A 19,692-nucleotide genomic window follows, 5' to 3' on the forward strand; every position below is an offset into this window, starting at 1 on the left:
ATTAAGGCAAAAGATGAAAGAGTAGTTGAACGGGCCATGATTGGCAAGGAGACAGTTGAGCTTACACTTGTTGATGAGATTCCATCCATTGATGAGGTATCTGGGTTTGTGACTGAGTTCTTAGGTGATAGCGATGCACCACAGATTGATGAGGTGTCGAGAGACATCTCCACCTTTGATGAGGAGTTAATAGGTACAGAGGCATCCAAATCAATGACAGAGTTGCCGGACGATAGTCACCTACAACTCACTGGTGAGCATGTCTTGCGTGTTGGGTTGTTTTTGAGGAGCATTTAGAGGCTCATGTTGAGTCCATGATGGAGGAGGATGTGTAACCATCCGTTGGGCTAGCCATTGATGAGGGGCAAGATAGAGACCACACGTTGCGATTTCAACACAGTTCGCTTTAGAGGCACACTAACGAGATCTACAACGTTATTAGCCCACCCTTACGCATTGGATTGAGAGAGACAGAGTTGTCTAGAAATACTCTAGGGGATGGCCAGGTTAGCAGGACTGAGTGATATGAGTTGAGTATGACACCACTCAGCTTGAAGGGCTTGTTCCTTCCATAGGGGATTGTACATTCGATCCTTCCTTTGGGATTGGATGGCGAGAGGTACTGAGCAGGCTAGGAAGTTGGTTACATCCATGGCCACATTTCAACAGAGACCATGGATTACCAAACGGACTCGAGGGTCAGACTGTTGTTGGGATCCAGTTAGGATTTCCCACCACATCATAAAGCCGGTAGGTGATGGTAGTCGCTGCGTGATAGATCCGACGTTTGGGAGCACACATTTTCAAATCTCCATCAAAGCCCTGGACAACACTAGTGACAGGATGTTTTGACAAGGGAGCAGACATATTTCATGAGTTGTCTTTGCATACTGATTGTGCGTGGAGTCATAGGGTGATTAGCCTACTCTGGCAGGAGTTGGTAGGAGGACGTTGTGAAAATTCCTATACTCAAGGAGCCCCTATTGCAACAAAACTGAATTTACTTCTCCTACTCGATTTTAATATACATTATCAAGTTATTTTTTGAAAAATACTGAAGTTAATTACTTCTGCAGCCTACATCAATTTAATTTGATTACATGAAACAAGAAATTGAGGAAAGAACAAGATACATAGGACACCTTTATTTTTGGACAAAATAGTCCCTGAAAAAACCTAATGCGGGAAAATCGATGCAATAACTCTGAGGGTTATATATTATTAAGCAGTAGTTCTGAATACAATGCTGGATGCCCTCCTGACAATCCAGTTACAGAGAAAAATATGTTGGTGGAAAACTGAGTGAGATTACCTCACTTCACTCGACAGATTTCGGCTAATTCGACATCAGAATTGGCTAACCCCGACTATCTCTGCACTGGCCCTGCGTCAGCCTCAAAGGCTCTATGTTAGCCATGCGCTGTCTCTTCTGCCTCCTGGAGCTTCTGTGTCAACCTTCCCTCGGCTGTTCCAGCAACTTGCTGGCAAAATTCTAGATTTCTGCGTGAGGGCAACTTCTCCTCTGCGCTGGCTCTCCCTAGTTCAACATCAAGCCTGCGTGGGCCTAGACTGGCCCAGGGTCAGTCCCTCTAGGTGCTGCGTTGCCTCCACTAGTGGCTCTCCGCCTCTTTGCCCAGTATTCCTGAACTATCCCTGCCCCTCTGCTGTAGAATGATCACTTAGTTTGAATTTCTTAGCTTCCAAGCCCCATAAATTTCGAACTCTAGATCTCTTCGTTCTCTCGGTGTGTTTCTGAATGAACCCCAAGCCTCCTTCTTATACTTTTCTTGTTGAGACTTCAACGGCCGGGATTAAGTCTCTAATCAACGACTAAGATTAAAAACTTGATTTGATTCGCTTTCTAGAACATTCTCACCCATATTTTGATTAATACCCATTAATACTTTAATTTTCCTAAGTTTAGACTTACGAACCCCATTAAAAATATTAATTATTTTAATAACATACAATTCGGGTGGAATTTCGCCAAACGGTTTCTGGGTTCTTTAGAACTCAAGTGGCTTAGCCTCTCCACCAATTTTCATGGCTAGAGCACATTCGATGCTACGAAAAACTAATAGACGTGGCATTGGCAGGCCACCAAACAGAGCATTTACATGGAGACGGTGCCTTCTGATTGGTATATTGGACACTAGAGCTACTGAGGATAGGCACAATAGTGTCATTCTCGTTGGCATGTGAGGAGTCAGGTCGCTCAGGTCTTTTAGGACAGATGGGAAGATGTAGCCCACATCATGGAGGCTTTACTAGCAGAGTGGTGGATACTTTGGCACATGCAGGATACCGTATGTTACAGGGTGGTACGACAGTGGGCAGTGGTACACAGGACTACACAAAGTTATGTCGTAGGGTCCAGTTTTATGTAGAGGGATGCTAATTGATGCGTACAAACCCAATTTTAGGCCATAGCATCCAGTGGTGTACAAGGCTATGCAGCAAGGAATAGTGGTCTGCAGAGGAGCATGGAGATGCATGGTGGTGTGTCGTAGCATGTTAGTTTACACTATGGAGTAGGAGTAGCTTGAATGGCACTGAGTACTTGCGGTGAGTGTTAGGTACGGTGACATAGGCAGGACACGAGGTGATACAAGATGGGACAACAACAACAGGGGGTATCCAACGGTGTACAGTGGCATGTCGAGGAGTACAGGGATGCTTGGTGGTATGCAGGGGTGTATGATGATGCACGACAGGGTCTTAGAGTGTTGCCTCCAAGAGACTCATGGACGGAGACATCGAGCATACCTTTGGGTGTAGTTCACCCAGGATCAACGGGGACACAAATGAGCGATACTTGATGGTATCCATGGGGACTCACACGCTTGACCCACTTCTACATCACTTACGGGCACAGTCGATTTGGTTGTTGTCCTTTGACACTCTAGGCATGAGTAGTGGGGGACGAGGAGCTCACCCCAGATATTTGGATGACACTCGACGCACTAGGGGAGAGACTTCTCAGCGGTGGTATTGGGTCGGTGCGCGTGTTGACAGACACAGGTTGGGGATGAGGTGATCATCTGCAGGGGTGGCATATCGTTCATCATTGAACCTATGCCTGGGGAGCTGGTCACGAGGACATGTGTCATTCTTTCCACACGACATGTTGGGACCATGCATGAGCAGAGGATACCATGTACTGCTAAGACAATTTTCCAATATATGTCCGGGCTCCAGACTTTGTATTGGCACATTATCAAGAGGGCGGATGGCAGACCCAGTGGTGACGGTTGGCAGGAGCAGGAGGGATCCGCATAGATTGAGTTGATTGTGAGTATCAGACACCCATATATTGGTTGCGTTTAGGGGGTATCTATTTGGCACATGTGGCTTCCAGCGGTCATCGATACTACACAGTGGTAGGAACAATGTAGTTTAGCATGCATCAAATTAGTTCATGATATATGGAGCCTATATATTGATTGCATGTAGGGACTAGAGATGAGGCACGAGTGGATTCTAGCAATTGTCAGAGCTATGTCGCAACAGGTTCGGTTATGGGATGTAGGGATTCAGTTAGTTTATAGATCACTCTGTTTTGTGATGAGCGGAGTCATGGCAGAGAGTGATATAGCTCACTCTTGGGTTGACACATGGGGGTTCGCAGAGGCCTCCATTATATCGCGAGGTAGGTTTTTCCAGTTGCAGCTCAGGATCAGGATTAGCCATGGATGGCTAGACATTGTCATCATGGAGATGCCTGGGCAGGATAAGCTTGGCCTTCATAGATATTCCACAATCATGTTTTAGGAGGGAAGGATACGGTTTGAGCATGATGGGCAGTTTATCATAGTCAGAGTGGCGCAACTTCAGCATGGTGGCACCCTTCTGAGACTAGCATGGGATCTGGGTACAATAGGATTTGGTGGTTCAACTATCCTTAGGTGTGAGCTGGTTTCTAAAAGGGGAGATTGTTCAGATCTTCCATTGGGTTCTAGTGATTCACTGTTGACATGGGGAGCATCACTAGTATGGTAGGATGTTCAACAACGAGTGGTTCAATGGTGTGAAAATTTGGAGACCCAAATGCCTCCTGCAGGAAACTGATATTATTTCTCCTACTTACTAATCCATGCAAGTTATTTACTGTGTTACACTGTAACTATCAAAGTAAATACGACTGCAGCCTTCACTAATTAAATTATATGTGGAAACAAGAATTGAGCAAGAAGAAATAATAACACACACAATTGACACTGTTGTTTTTGGACAAATGTCCCCGAAAAAACCCAACGCAGGAAAACCGGTGCATCAATTGAGGGTTTGTATTATTATGCAATAGTTTTTGAATACAATCTTTGTATGCCTTACTGGCTATTCGATACAGAGAATCTGATTAGTGGAGAAATTAGTGAGAAATACTTCACACTATCACTAGCGAACTGACACTGATCCAGGCCCTGGATGGCTGGCCCCACGCTGGCTCTGCGCAGTCTCTGTGTCGGCCTCTTTGGGGTTTGCGTCACCTCTTTCACGAATCTTCTGCTGTATGGAACTTTGTTTCTCTGGCCCTCCGGTCTCACACACCAGCTTCTGGCTCTGGAACTCAACTTCCCAGCTGAATCTCAAACTCCCTTTGAGGGTTTGCGCTGCCTCTGCGTGGCATTGCGTTGTCTCTTCTAGATCTCTCTTTGCCTTCTCTGCAATGTATCCCTGGATCAGGAAACTCTCCAACCGGAAAATTATCCCTGGCCCTCACTGCAAGAAATCTCTTTGATGACTTCACCGACAATTGCTGCGCTGCTCTCTTGAGAAATCGATCTCTTGATTTCACTCGACGTGCCTTCCAAATGCCCATCAAAGTCCTTATAATCCTCTTGCTGAGTAATCAACGGCCCAAATTAAATTCTAATCAATGGCTCAGATCATATTGACTCGATCTCCATCTTTTTCTAGAGGATTCACACCCAGTTTTATTAATACTCTTTAATTATTTTAATTTCCTAAGTTTAGACTTAGGCCTCCATTAAAAATAATTAATTATTTTAATAATACTGTCTCCGGGTGGAATTTCCCAAAACGATACCTGGGTATTCTGGAATACATGTGTCCTAGCCTCCTTGCAAATTTTGAGGCTTAGAGCACCTCTGATGCTACTTGAAATCAACACTCCCTCTTAGTGAGGAATGTGCTCTAGTAATGCAACCTGCTGAAGCGTCACACTGACTCTGTAACATCTCCCTCTGTGCTGCTGATGTCTGACATCACTGCCCACTAACTACTGCACAAATGCTGCATCTGTGCTGCTGCTGCCAACTGCATCTGCACTGCAACTCCCTCTCATCTGCTGCTGCTGCAACTGAGAAACCATCCAAAATACTGAATGAAAGGTGTTCAACGTGATGCATCTGTTGTTGGACTTCTGACTGTAGCTAGTCTCTACACTGACCCTCTGAAGTCTTTGCGTTGCTGCTGACTCTGCATTGTGCTAACTGCATTGCTGCCAACTCTGCTCTACGCTGCTCAATCTCTGGCGCTCCTAGCCACTGCAACTGTCACTCCAACATTTCCTCTGCACCAACTAACATTGGTCCATCCTGCTACTTCTGATATTTGCTCCCATAGCATGGTATTGATCCAAGAGGTGAATTCCTCAAGGATCCTACCCATCTGCAGTTCTTTCGAACTACAATATTAGATCACCTCACCTCTCCCTTGGAGGTATCTGGGCAATCATGGCAGACTCCTCCTCCTCGATCCTTGCTGTTGCAGCTTGTGGATCATGTTTCTCGTCCTTGTCCTTCTTCTTGAGAGGACACTGCGTAGTGTAGTGACCAAATTCACCACACTGGAAACATTTGATCTTAGAGACGTCCTTCTTTCGCCTCTGCTGCTCCTTCTGCCCCTTTGATGCAAAGGCTGCATTCTCCTCCTCCTCGGGCTTCGTCTCATTGCTGCTACTGCCATCAAGTTCGCACTTGACTAAGTCTCGCCTCATCTCTTCCTGTTGAAGAGCGTCCCACATCCCTTTCCAATTCGGCAATTTCTCTTTGCCCAGGATACTCTGGACAAATACTTGCCATTCTTCTGAGACTGAATTTAGGGCTAACCTCACCATCTCTGTAGGCTAAGGCGTTGATCCTACAACTGCCAATTGATCTCGGACTTCCTGAAGCTTCGATAGGAACAGATCAATGCGTTCCCCCTTCTGCATCCTCGTGGATCTCATTTTCTCCTCCAAGTACATCTTCCGTTGCTTGGAAGATCCTTGATACAACGTAGCCAAGGCATCCCACATCTCTTTGGCCGTCCCTTTGCCAACAATGTGACATACAACGTGATTCGTCACTCCGTTGAGGATCAATCGCTTGGCCTTTTCCATCTCAGCCTTGTTCTTCTTGAGCAGATCTGCATCGGCGGGTACAACTACCACACTATCGACATAGGCTTTGAGATCATGCTCATCTAGAAGGCAGGAGATCCTAGCCTTCCAGATCACATAGTTGGATGCTCTGTCCAATTGATCTTGATCTCTTAGCCCATTAGCTTCCATCTCTGCCAACAAAAGTTGAACTGCTCCTTCTCTCCTTTGCGCAGTTGCTAGGCTGGCCTACGCACTCCCTGCTAGAGTTAGTAGACTTGCTCCTTGCTATTGCTGCTCAGTCACTGAGAAATATAATTCCTTGGCTCGGAATTCACTGAGGAAGAAATTCCCTCAAAAAAGTGTCTTCTTCCTTATTTTGACGTTTTTTTGACCCAACAAATGCTGCAAAAAACTGTGTCCCACTTGAAGAATGCTTTGCGTTGAATCTGCTGTTGCGCTACTCCCTCTGCCACTAACAAATCACAAATTGGAAATCTTACCTCTTTGTCAACTCACTCAAAGAGAGATTTTCCTCAAGAATCTTGCCCTCCTGGCTTGGACTGCACAATCCCTTTGGGGATTCGATTCGTTGCCTATGCAACACTTCAATGTCCCTCCTTCTCTTCAATGTTGGGCACTTCCTGTCTGTTCTCTTGCTTCACCTGCGCTCTAATACCATGTGAAAATTTGGAGACCCAAATCCCTACTGTAGCAAACTGATATTACTTCTCCTACTTGTTAATTCATGCAAGTTATTTACTGTGTTACACTGTAAATATTGAAGTAAATACGACTGCAACCTTCACTAATTAAATTATATGCGGAAACAAGAACTGAGCAAGAAGAAATAACCACACACACAATTGACACCGTTGTTTTTGGACAAATGTCCCCGGAAAAACCCAATGCGGGAAAACCGGTGCAGCAACTGAGGGTTTGTATTATTATGCAGTAGTTTCTGAATACAATCTTTGGATGCCTTACTGGCTATCCGATATAGAGAATTTGACTGACAGAGAAATTAGTGAGAAATATCTCACACTATCACTGGTGAACTGACACTGCTCAAGCCCTGGATGGTTGTCCCCATGCTAGCTTTGCGCAGCCTCTGCGTCAGCCTCTTTGGGGTCTGCTTCACCTCTTCCACGGATCTTCTGCTATCTGGAACTTCGTTCCTCTGGCCCTTCAGTCTCACACCCCGACTTCGAGCTCTGGAACTCTACTTCCCAGCTGAATCTCAGACTCCCTATGAAGCTCTCTGCTGCCTCTGCGTGGCACTGTGCTACCTTTTCTGGATCTCTCTCTACCTTCTTTGCAATGTATCCCCGGATCAGGAAACTCTCCAATCGGAAAATTATCCCTGCCCCTCACAGCAAGAAATCTCCTTGATGACTTCTCCGGCAACTGTTGCACTGCTCTCTTGAGAAATCGATCTCTTGATTTCACTCGATGTGTCTTCCAAATGCCCATTGAAGTCCTTCTTATAATCTTCTCGTTGAGTAATCAACGGCCCAAATTAAATTCTAATCAATGGTTCAGATCATATTGACTTGATCTCCGTCTTTTTCTAGAAGATTCACACCCAATTTTATTAATACCCTTTAATTATTTTAATTTCCTAAGTTTAGACTTAGGCATCCATTAAAAAAATTAATTATTTTAATAAAACTGTTTCCGGGTGGAATTTCCCAAAACGATTTTTGGTTATTCTGGAATACATGTGTCCTAGTCTCCCTGCAAATTTTGAGGCTTAGAGCAGATTCGATGCTACTAGAAATCAACAAGTGGCACCTTTGGGACCTTGGCATTGGCTAGGCCAGCTTTTGGAGCAACAGGATATTGCTTGAGGGCAAGCAATTTTTGGCGGGGAGGACTGTAATGTTCCCAATTTTTTTGTGAGTGCAAAATTCATGAATGAGTTTTGCCAATTTTTGGTGATATTAAATAAAAGGAGAAAATATTATTTTGTAGGAGAAAAGTGGAAATTACTATAGTAATGTAGAATGGCAACAAAGTAATATTTTATTAGTGGAAGGTGGGGACCACTAAGGGAGAGGGCTAGCAATTATAAATAGAGCTTGGAGGCCTCCATTTGGTATCTTTGATCATTTGACAATTCAACATTAGTTCTTTTGAGTTGCTTAGCCAAGTCAACCGTGTTATTCAACACAAGAAATTTCTGAGCGGGAATTCCACCCTAATTTCGGAGAACTTCGAGTGTCTCCCTAGTGAGGCAATTTGGGGAGCTCAATTTAGAGTTTCCAATCGGCATATTCGCAAGTTATTTCAGCTTGTATGTTTTTCTTCGAGGGTGCATAAGTGGTTCAAATTGCTTGTGGGAGAAGTTAACTGACATTGGATCTCCAACAAACTTGACACTTATACCTCGACCTTTGAGCTACAGTCACTAGCTTGGATCATCACTTCAAGCCTCAGACTTGGTGCTACTTTGAAGAACAATCATCTCTTAAGCTCAAACCTGTAAGAAGCTCTTTCAAGCTTGGACCTCTAACACCTTGGAGGCTTGGATTTCAGGCTTGGTCACCTATGAAGGTTTAGTTTTTGAGATTGGGTAGTTTTCCTGTGGAGGAACAGTGGACAGTCACTTAAACTCAGTGCTATAACCTCAGTGCCTTAGACCTGTAAGAAGGTTGATCTGTGGAAAGGACTCAGACTTGTGACACAAGTGCAGGAGCATCAGAAAGCTCAGACTTGGTTTGTGGAAGCTCGGATTTAGTCTTATGAAGATTTGATCTATTAGCCAATTGTGGCACCTTGAGGCCTATATTGTGTAGCATATCATTGGCATCATTTGAAGGCAAGCTTAATATAATAAACTAGAAGAACAGTCACCTGTTGGAGGCTTAATTGAAGATTGATCTAAAGTATTGAAGCCATCTTTGTTGAAGTTGTGTGAAGACATCCTTGGAGCAACCTATTGAAGACAGTTTGGGCTTTGCTTGACACATCACCAAAGCATTCCTTGCAGACTTGTTGAAGAAGTAATTTGAAGAACCTTGTTGAACTGTAGTGGAGCAGGCCTTGGGTTTGAACCAGTTTGAAGTACTCTTGAAAGAGGGTTGATTGTGAAGACTCTTCTGGAGCAGTCTTAGAGTATACATCCTTGCCCTTGGAGCTGACTTTGAAGATTTGTGGAGATCCTTGGAGACCATGATGTTGAAGTCATGAGGTGACCTAGGAGAATTTTATTTGGGTGACATGAAGAGCAGTGGTGACAACTTTTAAGTAGACAAATTTGATATTGATGAGCTAAGTGCCTTGGAGATCGTTTGAGGGTAGTGCTATAGGTGAAGATATTGTCAGCACTCATTACAGAAGATATTAGGAGCCGTGAAGAATCATTAAACTTATCTAGACGAATTGAAGTAGTGGGTTGGAGCCCTAGAGGATAGGAGTCCTCAAGAAGACCAGGTTGGAGCTTGTACTAGAGATAGGGTTGGAACCTCACAGAGACAAGGTTGGTGCCTTGGGAAGAAAGGGTTGGAGCCCTAGAGGTTGGAGCCTGTACTAGAGATAGGGTTGGAGCCTCATAGAGACAAAGTTGGTGCCTTGGGAAGATAGGGTTGGAGCCTCATAGAGACAAGGTTGGTGCCTTGGGAAGATAGGGTTGGAGCCTCGTGAAGTCCAAGTCGGTGCTTGGCAAAGTACAAGTTGGAGGCTGGTGGATTGGAGATTGGTGTCTTCATCTAGGGTTGGAGCCCTAATTATTATTGTACTTGATTCATTGTAAAGAGGATTAGAGCCCTCGTCATTGATTAATAAAATTATTATTCTATCATTGTTCATTTTATGTTCTAATTATAAGTGATCTCAACTAGTAAAAATAACAATTGAAAAGAAATACTGATTCACCCCCCCTCTTAGTATTTCCAACACTTGTGGCATAGATCTACTCTAAGAAAGACTCAACTCCTTTTGATGAGTTGTGGGCTCAATGCATCTTGAAAGAAACTAGGATGAAGGCAAAGGATGACATTGGATTAGATGAACAGTCTCAAGCCTTTATAGCTAGAATCAAGAAGCTGAAGAGGGGAAAATTTGGGAAGTCCAAGAAGATAAATATGTCCAAGGTTCAATGCTGTAAGTGCAATGAGTATGGACTCTTTAAGAGGTACTGTCCAAACCAACAGGACAACAAAATAAAGGAAAGAAGTGAGGCTCATGTAGCTAAGGAAATGGGAGAACTTGAGAAGAAGCCGAAGAAAGAAGTGTGAAAAATCTTTACTATTGAAGAAGGCACCATGTCTATTAGGTTGTTTATGAAGATTGGTCTTTCCTTTATAATAGTATGCATTGTTGTTTACTCTAGAAGAGTCTTGATTATGTATAGCATCATTGAGAGAAGCATGTGATAGTATCATACTTAGAGTCTACTTGGTTAAGTTGCTTTGTAAAAATCTTCTAGTCTTTAAAGATAGATAGATAGACCATTTTTCATATTGTTATTCATCCAGGGATTATCTAACATTATGTTAAAGGCAATCATCTTGCTAAGATGGATCATCATGATGCTGTAAGAACCATCATCTTGAGCGGTTCTTGGGAGAAGCATTATGACAAGGTTAGTACACATCCATATAGTATGGAAACAATACTTTTGAAGGGATGAAGGAATGCAATGGGTCAGGTTGTAGGCTCATAGCTAGATGATGAATAAAAAACATAAGAATGCATATTGAAAGTAACTCTTGCATAAGGTTCATGTGTGCAAAATCTTGTAACATGCTTTATATGATTATGTGATGTTTAAAAGGGAAGAATTTGATTTACTCAAGGATAAATAAAGAATTAAGACTTTTTGTAGATTATGTAGAATAATGATTAACATCCAGTATAATCTCCGGAAAAAAAAGTTCTAACTTGGCAATAAAGTTCGATCCTTGGGCACTCTGATGCATGAAGGAAGATTCAAGTGAAGATTGACCATGAGGATGTTGATGCTTGGATGAGAAGGTCATCATGGTGAGGTAAGTCTAATTTTAATTGTTGTTGGTTATTTGTTTAACATATTATTTTTCTACCAAGAAGGATATTGCAGGAACATATGAATAATGTTGAAGCAAGCTCAACATTGGATACCTGGCACTTATAAAGTCAAGATATATTCATTTTGGGATTGAAAGGTGAAGGTCAGAAAGGAGATCTCTTTCATAGAAAAGCTATGATCAACTTGAAGTTTGGAAAGGCTCAATATAATGCCTTCATCTATGATGGCAAGATGAAAGTGATGAGCAAGAGAAATGACTTGGATCCTGTCACAAGATTGAAGAGTGAAGATGACTCCATGATACCTTGGAAGGAAGCAAGCTTGATACAAGAGATGCGAAGAAAAGAGGGAGCGATGTAGCTATGAAGAACAAGTAGCTGATACTCTTATAAAGACAAGCCTCAAGGCTTGTGGTGTTGTCTTCCAAAATTGAAAGGAAGTCTCAAATTTCCTCTAGTTTTGAGAGGGATCAAAGGAGTCTCCTTGAATAAGAGCAGGGATCTATTCTCTAATCAAAAGGAGAATAGGGATATCCTCTTTGGTTGAGAGGGAGTGATGTTGGAAATCACATGTGCATTCTCTTCTTCATGTGTCAGGGACTTGACCATGACTAATAGCTGTAAGTCTAAGTGAAAGCCTTGAAGAGAGAATGGTGGACGATTGGATAAGCATTTGTGGTTTCCTTGAGGATATAACATCCAAGAAAGGAAAGGGACTGACACTCTGAGGATAGGACAAGTGTCCAAGATAAGAGTGGTTGAAAAGGACCGATATTCTTTGAGGATTCAAGTTTGGAAATCCAAGATAAGAATTGTCATAAAAGGACATACCTTGTGAACATCCAGCTGGGGCATGTGCCTTGTAGAGGTAGTGTGGTATCACAAGTAAAGCTTCCCAGCATAGTGCTCTTGAATGAAGATGAGCTTGTCTAGTTAGGCCTCAAAGACAGTGTTGGTCATAATGTTGATGCTTATAGTTGGCTTATCAATCCGACTCTTCTTATGAGAACCCTTCAGTTTGAGAATTGTGTTGTACTAGTTGTACAATTATGAATACCTCCCTACTTAAGAGGGAGTGTTGGAAATGTAACTAGTTTTGGTCTTCATAATTGTTGTTGTACTCATTTCAATATGTAACTTATGTAACAAACAAAAGAAGAAAAGAAGAGTTATTATTTTAAAAGCATGGGTTTCATGCTCATTATTGATGGTCTTCTAGGTAAAAGCATGTTCTTCATGTGTCTAGGGTTTGTTAGGTTATAGGATTTATTGTCATGAGTCAAAAGAGTCAACATTATGTTTATAAGACCCTTCTAGGCAAAATTATATCCTGTAAAAGAATTTATTTTGAGCCTAGAAAGTCCTGGAAATATCCAGAGTACAAGTCGGCCTGAAGAAGGGAATTCGACCCCTTGGAAAGGCTATATAAAGGAGCAAATTCAACCTCATTTTGCACTCACTCACCAACAAGTTCGATTTTCTAAGAAAAGGTTCAATCTAAGCCAAGAAGAAGCAAGGAAGGAGAAGTGAAGGTCTAGAAGGCCAAAGGAATCCAAGAATAAAAAGATGAACTTGTTTTTGGGCTCTATCTCTCTCACATGTGCGAAGTTCTAGGGTTTCTGCGACTACAAAGAAGGCCGAAATTACAGGTCCGAATTGCAGTATTAAGTTGCTAGGAGAGAGAATATTTTGTCTTGACTTCGTTAACCCTGGGAGGATCTATCTTGCTCAAGGAAGGACTCTTGAAGAAGCCTAATTAGGGTTTCTGCAACAACTATAAGGCCGAAGTTGCAGGACGAAATTGCAGGGTTGAAGTTGCAGCTAGAAGTTGGTTGGTGCAGGATTAAGCTGTGATAATCTGAAGGGATGACTTGGTACAAGGAGGACTTGGTCTAGGGTTTGGGCCTTTGTTGTCTCATTTGAAGCAGGTCTCTAAGAAAAGAGCTTTTGGGTTTTCCCCTTGGAGGGGTTTTGCCCTGGCTTGGAGCCTAACTTTTGTGTCCACTGTATTTATTATTTTGCTATTGATATTTGTTTGATGAGGAAGATCTAATAAAGAAACACAAGAAGAATAATAAAGTTCACAAACAAGTATTAAGGTTAAAGAAAATTGGAATTCTTAGTTGTCACATTGCATTTTCCAACAACTAAAAGTTGCAAGTTTGCTCCAAGTGTATAGATTTTGCTCAAAGTAAACTTTCCAAATGAAACAAATTGCAAATGAATTGAATCAATTTGAGCATGAAACTTGAGATAAGTAGATTTTACAATGTAAATGAAAACTATACTATCATGAAATTGCAACTAGATTGTAAATGGCAATAAAATGTAATGTGAACCAAATGAAACAAAATAGAAAACTTGTTAAGTGAACAATTAGCATGTGATCATGAAAATTACCCTGACATGAAATGTGATAAAAGAGAGTATTAACAAACCAAAACTAACTTCAAAAAAATAAAAAGCTAATCAAACACCAAGCAAAAATGTGGCCTTCTCCCAAAAGAGAGAAGGGGATGGATGCCAAGGGAATGGTTCCCCAAGCCCCAAGGAAAAAAAATCACTTTATTATTATGATGTTACAAAAGGAGAGCCTTTTGACAGTGAGAGAAGCTCAAGTCCTTAAAGAAAGGGTTTACAAATGATAGTGAAACTTGAGAAATAATGAATCTCTCTTTGATAAATCAGTGAGAAACTTACACAAGTTTAGAGGCAATGAGGCATGAGAAACCCTCAATACAATTATGAGATTTTCAAGGGATTTGTACTCAAAAGGACCAGCCACCTGTGGTGATGAAATCTGTCCAAAAAGAGAGAGAATGGACTTGCTTTCGTTCACTGTTATAACAAAAAGAACAGCCTTTTCTTGCTCACAGCCAGGGAGAAATGGGACTGTCTTCTTGCTCAAAATTGATAGCTAGCAGCCTACAAAAAGAGAGTAAGCAGCCTTTTCTTGCTCACGGCCAGGGAGAAATGGGACTGTCTTCTTGCTCAAAATTGATAGCTAGCAGCCTACAAAAAGAGAGTAAGTGATTTCTAGCCTTAAGGTTTAGAATCTCTGTAACGACCCATTTATGAAAGTTAAGAAATAATAAAAAATAATTAACTAATATAAAGATGTAAATCAAACCTTATCTTAAAAATACAGATCAAACTTTATATTTAAAATAATATTAATAAACTTCATATTTAAAATATAGATGTAAATCAAACCTTATCTTAAAAATACAAATCAAACTTTATATTTAAAATAATATTAATAAACCTCATATCTAAAATATAGATGTAAATCAAACCTTATATTAAAAATACAAATCAAACTTTATAAATTTAAAATTTAAATACCAAAATCAATTAAATTAAACGTAATACGATTTAAAGGCAAAACCATGTAAATAAAGTGAATGATTCATAATGAACTCAGGGATTAGCTTCTGGTCTCAGAGACGTGGACAGAAGCGTGGCAACAGGGAGGGAGGCGGTGGTTGCATGCGGGAGGGCGGCCACCGCCAAACCCATAGTTATAAACCACCGGAAAGAACTGAAGAGGGGGGGGGGAAGAACGGAGTTAGAAACCAGAGGAGGAATTCAGCAGTGAGAGAGGTCTGCCATTGGAAGAGCTTTAATCCGTCTGAGGTTCTGAGCACGGGGGACAGTGAGCTTCTGTTGGGAAGTTTACTGGATTGAGCAGCGAGGCTCTGCTCAGTCTGGCTGGGTGGAAATTGGTCTTCCGGTAATTGGATTAGAGTAGCCGCAGCATCATCACCAGAGCAGGCAGCAGGTAGCAGTTCAGGTAGGTATTCTAAATCTTTTACGGTTCCTGTATTTCATCTTTATTTTTCGGTTCTTACAATCTCTGCCAAAATATGTGAGGAGAACACCTTAGATGCTCACTTGTAACTTTGCAAAACAGACTTCAATGGTTACTGGATGAGACCAAGGAAATGCTGCACAAGTATATATCCAAGTAATCTACAAGGGGCTAAATGAAAGAGTGTGAGGATAACTCCTTTCTTTGATTTTCCAATAGCATGCTCTATATTAGCAAATGTGTATCAACAAAAGCACTAGAAATTTTTTTAAGTAGAGTTAGTCACAAGTCAAGGCTAAGAGACCCTTGCACAACAAATTGAATGATAAGGCCTTGGAAAATCAATATTTAGGTTCCTCCACTACTATGATCAAGAGTGGGTTAGTTCAACTGACAACCTCCCCTCACACTTGAGATCTGATTCAAACAAATTTCTACACAATGAAATAAAATTCCATTGGGGTTAGATGATAAAATGAAATAAGAGACTCTAGAAATTTAACTGAAAACTTACTGAAGCATCCCAATCTAGAGTACTTCTCCAATGCAAATACTAGTGCAAGATAACTAGACACTAGTAAATCTACGAGAGCAAATGGATATAGCAATAGAATGATTACCATTAGAACATAATCAGAAAATTCATACCATATCAATGGAATAAGAACACCACATATGAACCCCAAAGTCTTTATTATTGCATCAAAATGTGAGTACACAAAACAGTGTAATCTCCCCAAGCACAAGAGCTTGTTTTTTCATGATTACAATGGAGCCAATGGCTCATTTAAATAGGAGAATGAGAGGAAATCTCAATGTAAACCCCAATGCCAAGTGTAGAGTTGGAGAAAATCTCAAGGCAAATTCAAATTTGCTGATTGGAGCTCCAAATGCCAAGTGTAGAAACCAAATCTGAGATGTGGCAAACTGTATTTCTTCAACCCATATGCAAAATTCGTTTTTCTTGCTATAGAATGCCAAGTGTGGATGTATGTGACTGAAGAGGGGAGCAATCCCCATGAATTTCTCAAGAAGATGTGCAAAACCTGTGGTATTGACACCTCTGTAAAACCGCCCTCCATCCTTGTGTTAGACTGTTGTGGAAGCTGCCAGAGTAAAGGGAAATCTGCCATGCGTAGGTGCTGGGGGAGACAACTGCGTACAATTGCAATATTGGTGGGATATTATGGAGACAATGCTCCACATTATTCCCACCAAATATTTTATCAAATCTTCACTAATGCGTTGATATCCAAAGTGAAAAATCGAGCTGACAAATAAGTGATTCGATCCCTTAATTCTGGCCCACCAAGTCAATTTTCCCATGTGCTAAATATTTGTGCCATGTGATTGCCAACTCATCTTCCACTTGTCCCCTGAATTTTTGGCTTGAGTGCTTTTCCATGTCATTTCCACCTCAATTGGCATGTGGGTGTATTTATTTTTCTCCATTTATTTATTTTTGTCTTATTTATTTCTCATTTTCCCACTAAACTTAGGAAAAAGTGGGTTTTGGGGGTTTAAAATGATTTTGCACCCCTCAAAGTGTGTCTTAGTTTGTCTTAGTGTGTCCAATTTTGACTACTCATACTCCCTGCAACTTCTCTAGACATTACTTATTACAATTTACATAGAAAATTTATTATAAATCCCGTTTTGCGGGAAATTTTAAGAATTTAAAAAATGATACCTAGACCTAATAAAATTTTGTGAAATTTTATGAGTGATCTAACATGGTAATATACATCAACTCTAGACACTAGGATTCACTTAAGGCCTCACTATCAAGCCGAACTTTGGGGTTATATCTGGGAGAAAAACTCAATTAATTATTAAGCGCTAAAAAACACGAATAATTAATTAAGTGAAAAAAACTCTCTAAAGTGAACTCACTTGATAGCAAATACCTAAGCTACCTAGGCATGTTACATGACCTTATTTCATCATGCTAGCATCACTTTACAATATCCCCATGGGGCTGCGGAATCTAAATACAATAAAGAAGAGAGAGAAGAAGGGGCTTAGAAGCCCTGATGATATCTGGAACTCTGTAAGTATAGGAATGCTTTGACATATCCTTGGGCATGGAGTCTTCAAGTGTACTTCAATGGTCAACAGTCCCATTGGAGTAGGGCTAAATATTAACCCCTTTGTTAAGGTGAGAGATCAAATTTACGGTCAAGATCAGTCAATATTTCAGATCACCCCTTTATTCATACTAAATACCCAAAGCAAACAAGCATAAACACCTTATTGCAAAATGATCAAAGTACCTTCTGAATAGCAGCCCACTTTCATCCAAGTGGAGATGTCAGATAGTGAGAGGCATGTGGCTGATGCAAATGGCTTAGGAACGTGGCATATCAACATCAAATGATGAATATCAGTGGCTGCTGGTTGGTCGGATGTCGAATGTAGGAGAAAAGTTTCCTCCTATGGGGTTACCCATTTTTGTGGGTAACAGAATCAACAATTGTTGGACTAGCAAGATCAAATTTAACTTAACAATAATTTTTTAGATAAATAAAGTTGTTTGGGTTTGTTTGCATGTTATACAATTGCAAGCTGTCTCCTTTCCCATTTTGAAACCGAAAGAGTTTCAAATGCAGAGAGCACAATGCTAATTTATAAGCAAAATATGAACTTGAATAAGCAATAAGTGTATTATTGAGTTGTTTGAACTTTGAAATACATCACATTTCAGTTAAACTTTCCTTCTAACGTTACAGTTTAATTTGAATCTCCTTTGGATGTTCTGCACACTTTGACTAGTTCATACTATATTTATACTTCACTCTAATGATGCTTATTGAGGTAATAGAGATGTATGGTACAAATGGTGCTGCTTGCTGGTCCTGGTGTGGTGATATCAACCTTTTGCCTTGGCACTGCCATACATGTAAGTTGTTAATCATATATAGTTGTCGTCATTTTATAGATAGATACATGTTTTGTTAGGAAGTTGAACATTATTATTGTAGGTTAATTACATACAAACTTTTAATAAATTGAAGTGCAGTTTCTGTTTCCATATGATTGGAACTGGAAGATATCATTATTGTTGGGAGGTTTGCTCAGTGCCACAGACCCTGTAGCTGTTGTGGCCTTATTGAAGGAACTTGGTGCTAGCAAGAAACTGAATACTATTATTGAAGGAGAATCTTTGATGAATGATGGGTTTGTAATCTTATTTCCATTTGGCCACTAGAAGCAAACATATCTATCTACTTTTGTTCGCTTCTTTGGGATAGCTTATGTGTTCGAGGATTAATTATCTTCAGTCATAAAGGCAAACTCTTTGGAAGTGTTGTTGCATCGCATCTTTGTATGTCTTTATTGCTGTTTTGCTCACAAATCTGTTTCTGCCACTCTCTCTCTTTGTTGAAAAACTAATTAGATTTTTGATACTCTGTATTCAGTTCCATGTTTCAAGGTATTTTAATTTTTAATTTATATTGGTTTTTTGCGCCATCGGGTAACGAGATGTTCTTATCTTTGCAGGACAGCTATTGTTGTCTATAAACTTTTCTTTCAAATGGTTCAAGGTGACACTTTCAATGTGGCACAAGTGATAAAGTTCTTGTCCCAAGTTGCCCTTGGAGCGTATGTATCATTTTGATCTCAGGTTTATGATTTTCTATCTGTTGTTATATAGACATTTTGATGTATCACCGGGTTGTTTTTTTGATGTTTCTCTTTGATACAGTGTAGCTCTTGGTCTTGCTTTTGGGCTTGCATCCTCCTTCTGGCTTGGCATTATTTTCAATGATACAGTGATAGAAATCACCTTAACACTGAGTGTGAGCTATCTAGCTTATTTTACTGTAAGTTCCTATTATTTTTTTTTAAATCTTAACCTCTCACAATCTCACCTTATGATTTATGTACTTCTAGCTTATTTCAAACAAAGGTCTTTTCTAGCTTTTGCAATTGCTTACAGGTTCATATTAGTTTACGACATCTATATCTTTTTGCTTCTAAATGTTCTCCTTTTTTAACCTTGAGCATCAAAAGCTATGAATCAATTTCTGACAAGCAGGGATGAGGTCTTGACTCTTAACTTCTAAGCTATATTTTGGGTGCTGAGCCATTTCTCTATATCATTGCAATTGTTTATGAGATGCCTCTCTATGATGAAAACAATGTTATATAATTGCTTGTTATACGATCCATTCACTTTAAAGGATTCTGATATGACTTCCACACAATGAGGAAACAGTTTTTTGTTTTTGTGTGTGTGAAGTTAGGAACTTTATATTACTGTGAAGGAGAGATACATAGTCCAAAAAATAACTGTTTCTGGTCTGCCCGATGGAAAACCAGACCAGAAACATAAGTTCAGAATTTTGAGGTTGCTGAGATCCCCTTTAACGAAAACCTAAGATTTGCAGAAGTACATGGAAATAGGCTGAATATTCTGAGTCTCAACAGATTTAGACAGGATAACAATTAAAAAAGTATAGAAACTAAAATAAAAAACTGATAAAACACGGGGACTACTAGATCGAGTCTTTAGGTTGCAGAACTGGCCGAACAGTCTTCTCATCCA

The 19,692-nt window shown here is 40.5% G+C and overlaps 1 protein-coding gene across 1 annotated transcript in view; it reads left to right on the forward strand.

Annotated features, from left to right (window-relative positions):
- The window catches only part of SOS1 (sodium proton exchanger, putative (NHX7) (SOS1)), a 449,093-nt gene that overhangs the window by 70,579 nt on the left and 358,822 nt on the right, over positions 1-19,692 (forward strand). The window contains exons 5-8 of the mRNA XM_089371819.1: positions 17,965-18,042; positions 18,163-18,320; positions 18,645-18,746; positions 18,850-18,967. Of these exons, the coding sequence (XP_089227945.1) occupies positions 17,965-18,042; positions 18,163-18,320; positions 18,645-18,746; positions 18,850-18,967 (456 nt within the window). The remainder of the gene's footprint in view (positions 1-17,964; positions 18,043-18,162; positions 18,321-18,644; positions 18,747-18,849; positions 18,968-19,692) is intronic.

The sequence above is a fragment of the Pinus tabuliformis genome, chromosome 8, assembly GCF_031772625.1.
Source record: "Pinus tabuliformis cultivar Carrire ecotype Pingquan chromosome 8, CPIR1, whole genome shotgun sequence".
Lineage (NCBI taxonomy): Eukaryota > Viridiplantae > Streptophyta > Pinopsida > Pinales > Pinaceae > Pinus > Pinus tabuliformis.